Raw genomic sequence first — 7,635 nt, 5'->3', positions numbered from 1 at the left:
TGTGAATTGTTATTTTCCTGAAAAATAAGATACAGCGTCTAGAAATAGAATCCCTTTTCCCGTTGCGGAATGCTCTGATTTCTGTGTCAAGTGATGTTATCTGGGGCTAATGGTCAAACGGAAGGACGGACGGACGGACGGACAAGGGCAAATCTATATGCCCCCCTTCCCTGAGTGGGGGCATAAAATGCAACAATTAAGCCTTAGATACATGAGTTATCACTTAATTTGACCAAATGACCGGGGGTCGTTTTTTTATGGGAGTCAATATTCTTCGTGAGGTTCAGTTTACTTCACGTGGGGGAGTCATGGTACTATGATCTGGAGGTCATAATACTATGACCGGGGGGTCATTATTCTATGGGAGTCGAAATACTTCATTACACCGGCTTGTTGACTGTCCACAGGTCAGACCTACATTTGTACTACTCAAATACGCATACCAAAAACTAGTTCCACATGAAGTTCTCATAGAACCAGACGTCACGTGATAGTTACTTGTCAATCAAAATTAGTAGCAATTAGAACCAGACGTCACGTGATAATACCAACGCTGAAAGTGGAAGGTTAACCTGTTATTCAGTAGAATGCTTGTTCGTATTGATGGAACATGTATACAAAACAGAAAGCGTAGGGGCCACTCGAATAATGAGGTTATTCTCGTGAGCCCCTACTTTTTCTATTACCAAATCGGGTAACTTACGACTTAAGATTAGAGTGTGAGCAACTTACTACTAGCTTATGTCTGTTAACATATTCCATTATACAGACTTCATAAATCGGATATTACAAAATACATTCTGTATGTTCACACATTCGGTAAACTTACTCCTGTTCACAGATTGGATGAAACAGTTCTGTACATGGTTCATCAACCCATCTGTATTCGTAGAACTCCCATATTGCTGCACATGGCGCAGCAAGATAATTATTGGGTTGTGATGGATGCCAATCAATGAAAACAGCTTCTATGCCGGTGCTGGCCCATACCCACACACCCTCTTGATCAATATCCGTCATTCCAATCCAAGCTTATGGTAAGGTAAAATGTAAGAGTTGAGTATTTTTATGTTTCTAGTCGAGTTGCAAAACAAAACCCTACTCCTACCTGATTACTAATTTAAAGAAACTATGCAGTTTAAAAACATCTTCAAATTGCATATTCCGTTCCAGTTGACAAGGCAACAAAGTTAGTAAGATTATGACTTTTTTCAGAAAGTCAACAACTTGTGGAAATAAATGGTGATAATGGAATTATTGTATCAGGTTTTCTCTTTCCGAAATGTCAGAACTGGTTATCATATTTTAATCAATTGGTATTAGAGATGGTTTAAGGGCAAAAAGGTATATTGATCTTCTGTTTCTTCTGTAAATATGTAACACATGCATTGAAGGGAAACAGGCGTGTATAAATCAGCTGGAGACCGCCCGCTTAGCTCAGTAGGGAGAGCGTTGGTCTACGGGTCATGGGATCGCGAGTTCGATCCTCGGGCGGGGCGTATGTTCTCCGTGACGATTTGATAAAAGACATTGTGTCTTGAATCATTCGTCCTTCGCCTCTGATAACTCATGTTGGGAAGTTGGCAGTTACTTGCGGAGAACAGGTTTGTACTGGTACAGAATCCAGGAACACTTGTTAGGTTAACTGCCCGCCGTTACATGACTGAAATACTGTTGTAAAACGGCGTTAAACCCAAAACAAACACAAAATAAATCAGCTGGTGTCGTATGCGTAAATTATCAATTTTGTATGTAGGTAATGTTTTAGTCTTCATATAGTGCATGATGCAGAGGATGCTCAAGTTCCAGGGGTTTCCATGATGCCATGTAAACATGTAATTTTAGTTGGAGGAGCGGGACCCTGAAATCACGACACATGGTTTCTCGGGCAGACAGTGTTATCTGTGGACTACTGAGACCGCAATGAAATGTTAAATTGTGTATGTAAGCTTAATTATAGTTGCTACTGAAAACCCATATGGGCAGCTGCTCGATAAGACTTTTAGTATTTTCAGTTGGAGGATAGTGCAAGGAAAACGGAGACATTCCAGTTTCGGAAGTTCCTCTGAATATTTAGCGTAACTTGTGTAAAGCACCAGTCCACGGGACTCTTATCTGAATTATAGTTACTTTTGTTGCAGGAGTCGGGGCTTGAAGTCATAAATCTTCTTTCGTAGTCAGTATCACTGGCCTACTGCATCTGTTCCCAATATTAAATGGTCAGTAATCTCGAATTTAAACAAACTGGTTACAAATCAATGCTTGCTTCACTAATTTTTTTTAGCTCCACTATTTGGAGAATAGGGGGGGGGGGGGGGGGGGGGGGGGGGGCTATTCTACTCGCCCCGGCGTCGACGTGAGCTTTCTTGGTTAAAGTTTTTCGGCAACCTTTGTTTTTCAGTCATATCTTTGTTACTATTGCTTATATCTTACTATAACTTCACATAAACATTGTCCAGCATACAAACGAAGTATATACAGGGGCTGGGCTCATTATACCCATGGAAACCCCAAGGTCAATGTCACCAAGGTGTTATACTTATGATATTTTTAAGGTTAAAGTTTTTTGGCAACTTTTGTTTTTCTGTCATATCTTTGTTACTATTGCTTATATCTTACTGTAAGTTCACATAAACATTGTCCAGTATACAAACAAAGTATGTGCAGGGGCTGGGCTTATAATACCCAAGTCAAGGTCACCAAGGTGTTATACTTTGGTTATTTTTAAGGTTAAAGTTTTTCGGCAACCTTTGTTTTTCTGTCATATCTTTGTTACTATTGCTTATATCTTACTGTAAGTTCACATAAACATTATCCAGCATACAAAGCATGTGCAGGGGATAGGCCCATTTACCCAAGGTCAAGGTCACAAATTTGTTATACTTGGAATTATCTTCATGTTAATTTTTTTCAAAGCTTCGTTTACAGACATATCTTTGGTACTCTAAAAGATAATTAGTTGAATTTTAAAATATTTCTTTATCATCATCATCTACATCTGTGGTTACAATCCCCATGACCTGATTGTATTTTTGACAGAATTATGCCCCTTTCATACTCAAAAGTTTTTTGGCAATCTTCGCTTTCTGGATGTAACTTTAGTACAATATAAGATAAAGACTTGAAACTTAAAATTATCTTTATCATCATCATCTGCATGTATGGTTACAATCCCCATAACTCTGATTTGTATATTTGACCAAATTGTGCCCCTTTCGTACTTAAATGTTTTTGACAAACTTCGTTTTCTGGACATAACTTTGGTACTATATAAGATAATGACTTGAAACTCAAAATATATTTTTACCATCATCATCTGAATGTGTGGTAACAATCCCAATAACTCTAGTTTGTGTTCTTGACAGAATTATGCCCCTTGGTGTATCTTCCTTTTAAAGTAGAGGTCTCTTATTGAGACATATATTGATTTTACAAATCGCCGAATAGTGGAGCACGCTGTCTACGGACAGCTCATGGTAAGCTTGTAATTAAAAAGAACACTTTGGTAGCTGAGAATATTTCAAAGCTTTTCGTCTACTCGGATATAGTGCATATCAGTAGTATATAGTGCTATTTTCCCCACGTAGTAAAGGCCATTTTCATGCTACATAAAAGCTTTATTGTTGTTTGATTGTAAACAGGAATGGCTGCGTATGATTGTAGCTACTTTATATGCTTCTAACTTTGTGTCGAAACTGCTGGTTTAAGATGAACATTGAGTAAGAATTTTCAATGTCTTTTGCTATATTAGCCTATTTATCTCGTGTCTCAGTCACGTTACCGCGGTTTTATTGCAATATGGTCAGTCCCATAATTCTGTTATTTTGACTGCCTATAGGAAGACAAGGGAAATCTCACAGAAGTGAAAGACTAGAAATGCTAAACAAAACAAGTAAAACATTGTTATTTCTGTATAGAAAACAATAGCAGAGACATTTACTAGTTGTATTTTCTTACTTATTTATGGACTTAACTAGTCCTACACCTTCGTTCATGGTTTTAGACATGTACAAGTAACTTGAAAGAATTTGACAGAGAGTGACCAAAGGAACCTTTCTGTGTGTGTTTTTTGTTTAAAATAGAGCTTGCGATTTCTGATTAAACGATTTTCAAATTGTTCATATAGCAATAGAAAAAAAAAACTAGCCCCGAAGAAAAATGGCCACTTTTGTGACAAATCATAATAACTTTAAGGAAAAACAAAGGAACATTGCTGTGAAACTATTTCGAAACTGATTTCAGAACAAACAAAATAAATGTTTCCAAAGAGCCACAAAGAGAAAATTAGCCCACCTGTGGCGGTCATGTTTTTAACAAAATAGAGTTATTTGAACGAACTTGGTAGATGGTCACAAAGAAAATTGCTGCGAAATTATTTCGAAATTGAGCGGTTTCCTGGGACAAGATCTTTTAATTTACTCCTTTTCACTGGAATGGCAACCAGTATTATGTGTAGATGGATTACGGAAGGAATTATAGCGGACACCATCCAAGTAACATTCCTGTGAAGCCTGGTTTAAATTAGCGATTTGGTTAAGGAGGGGATATTCTTTAAAGAACTTACGGACGGAAGATATCCAACGATCCTAAATGCTCACCATGATCACTTACTGATTCATTTTTGTTTTCAGCAACAAAGTAAAGTTAAATAAATTAAATAAAATTAATAAATTATGAAAACAAAGTTTTCGTCATTGTCTTACTTCAAGCGAAAACGAAACTGGAATCTATGCGGAAAGACGTTATCTGAATATTATAAAACAAATAGATTTTAGGTATATTCTTGATCTGATGATGACAAAGTCTTCAAATATTCTTTCAAAACGTTGACCGAATATTAGTAAATCAAATCCATCAAATTTATAATACATACGTGTAACAGAAACCAAGTTCTGTCGAATAAACTCATTTTCTGCAGACGTCTCGATCTCAACAAGTTCATCCCCTAATTCATTACAGAACACCTGAAAATATAGACAATACAAATGACAGTGAACATTTACGTTCTTGATTACTGCAACTTATCATTTATCCTTTTAAGGTGGCTCCATACGACAAAAAAAGTAAAACATTAACGTACATGAAAGAAATTTGGTCTGAATGTAGACTGAAGACTATGTTTTTCGAAAATGCATATATATTTTGCACAGTTCCTGCCTAATGTTTTATGTGTAGCGCCACCTAGCGGTACCTGCTTTTATCACGAAAAAGTTTGTTTTTCCGCCATTATTAAACGGAAACCCCAATAACTTCAACTTAGGCGCATTTCATCTTAAAATGTGTATAGAAATACAGTCACGTCATGACGTAGCGTTTCGCCGTCCCGTCAGACGCCGTATTTTTATTTGCGTATGATTTTCAAAGCTTTTTTTGCGGAAAATCCACCGTGAACACATACCTTTTTTATTTCAGTTATTTAATTAACATACCTTAAAAATGTAATCCAAAAAATGAAGAAAAAAAACTTTCACCGCGCAAAAAAAATGATATAAGACGAAACATGCGAATTGAGGTGCAGTTTTTAGTACTTATTTCACCGCTTTAAACGTGCAATTTCCTTCAATAATTGCTTAGATGTAGCTTGAAAATTGGTTCTTGAGTATTTAGCTACTTGCAATATGCCAAAACTGTGAGCCGGCGGGGAAAAAAAATTAATTCGGACCATTTTCCACTTAATAATGGCGGAAAAAACTAACTTTTCCGTGATAAAAGCAGGTACCGCTAGGTGGCGCTACACATAACACATTAGGCAGGAACTGTGCAAAATATATATGCATTTTCGAAAAATATAGTCTTTAATCTACATTCAGACCAAATTCCTGTAAAGTACGTTAATTTTTGACATTTTTGGTCTAAGGTATGGAGCCACCTTAATATGATATTGTTCGCGTCTGCCCATGTACGTATAAAATTATTTTAGTGCATATTTTGCATCAAAAGAGTCAATTCTGATAAAGATCACCTTTTACGTTTTCCTTTGTGGCATAAAAGAATATAAGCTGAGAAATGATTAGTTTATCATATTTTAGAGGATTTTTTTTCCGTAAATTTCGGTTAAGCCGATCCACGAAATTGAAAAGAAATCCCAATAAGTTTATGTTCAAATGTTGAATCCACGAATCCATATTCCCGAGAAATTCCGAGCCCATTAAGGTATTAGACCCAAAATAGTGTACCTCCTTTTGAAAAGTATTCAATTTCTACTATAAACCTATCTAATTTTTTAAATCAGGTGGGCATAGCCCCGCTGGAACGAATTTTTTCCCGTTTATTCCATTTCAAGCTCACCTGAGCACAAAGTGATCGCCCTGTGTCCGTCGTCAACACTTTGACTGTTAACTTAAACACTCTAGAGGTCACATTTTTGGGCCAATCTTAATGAATCTTGGTCAGAATGTTACCCTCAATAAAATCTTGCAGGAGTTTGACATTGGGTTATCTGAGGTCAAAAACTAGGTCACCAGGTCAAATCAAAGGAAAAGCTTGTTAACACACTAGAGGTCACAATTTTGGCCCAACCTTACTGAAACTTGGTCAGAATGTTATCCTTAATAAAATCTTGCAGGAGTTTGATATTGGGTTATCTGAGGTCAAAAACTAGGTCACCAGGTCAAATCAAAGGAAAAGCTTGTTAACAATCTAGAGGTCACAATTTTGGCCCAGTCTTAATGAAACTTAGTCAGAATGTTACCCTTAATAAAATCTTGGATGTCTTCGATATTGGGTTATCTGGGGTCAAAAACTAGGTCACCAGGTCAAATCAAAGGAAAAGCTTGTTAACACTCTAGAGGTCACAATTTTGGCCTTATCTTAATGAAACTCGATCAGAGTGTTGTCCTCAATAAAGTCTTGAAAGAATTTGAAATTGGGTCATCTGGGGTCAAAAACTAGGTCACCAGGTCAGATCAAAGGAAAACCTTGTTAACACTCAAGAGGCCGCATTTAAGATGTATCTTCATGAAACTTGGTCAGAATGTTAATATTGATGATTTTAAAGTCCAGTTTGAATCTGGGTCATGTAGGATCAAAAACCAGGTCACCCGGTCAAATCAAAGGAAAAGCTAGTTTACACTGAAGAGGCCACATTTATGACCATATCTTAATGAAATTTGGCCAAAATGTTAATCTTGATGATCTATAGCTCAAGTTTAAATCTGGGTTAGGTGGGGTCAAAAACTAGGTCACCAGGTCAAATCAAAGGAAAAAGTTTGTTAACACTCTAGAGGCCATTTTTATGACTGTATCTCCATGAAACTTAGTCAGAATGTTAAACTTGATGATCTTTAGGTCAAGTTCGAATCTGTGTCATGTCGGGTCAAAAACTAGGTCACGGGGTCAAATCAAACGAATAGCTTGTTAACACTTTAGAGGCCACATTTATGACCATATCTTAATGAAACTTGGTCAGAATGTTAATCTTGATGATCTTTAGGTCAATAGGTCAGATGAGCGATACAGGGCCTTCATGGCCCTCTTGTTCTAGTAAGATTTTACTTTTTCAAGACTTATTATTGATTTATCGGATAAAGGTAGAATTGTTTCATTGATAAGCGATTTCTTGCTGATCAAAGTGAATTTACCTCTAAAACAGAAAGAGCAGAGTTAGACATCTTTATAAATACTGAGTTACATGAG

The 7,635-nt window shown here is 36.6% G+C and overlaps 1 protein-coding gene across 1 annotated transcript; it reads right to left on the bottom strand.

Annotated features, from left to right (window-relative positions):
* Window positions 1–825: 825 nt before the first annotated feature.
* Window positions 826–5,777, bottom strand: LOC123525955 (perlucin-like protein). Its single transcript, XM_053537717.1, has 3 exons — window positions 5,697–5,777; window positions 4,874–4,964; window positions 826–1,031 (listed from the first exon to the last, which is right to left on the bottom strand). The coding sequence occupies exons 1-3, from the start codon at window positions 5,775–5,777 to the stop codon at window positions 826–828; spliced, it is 378 nt and encodes a 125-aa protein (XP_053393692.1).
* Between the last annotated feature and the right edge of the window lie 1,858 nt (window positions 5,778–7,635).

Source organism: Mercenaria mercenaria, chromosome 3, assembly GCF_021730395.1.
Source record: "Mercenaria mercenaria strain notata chromosome 3, MADL_Memer_1, whole genome shotgun sequence".
NCBI classification, from domain to species: Eukaryota; Metazoa; Mollusca; class Bivalvia; order Venerida; family Veneridae; genus Mercenaria; species Mercenaria mercenaria.
This window is presented reverse-complemented; position numbering and strand designations above follow the sequence as displayed.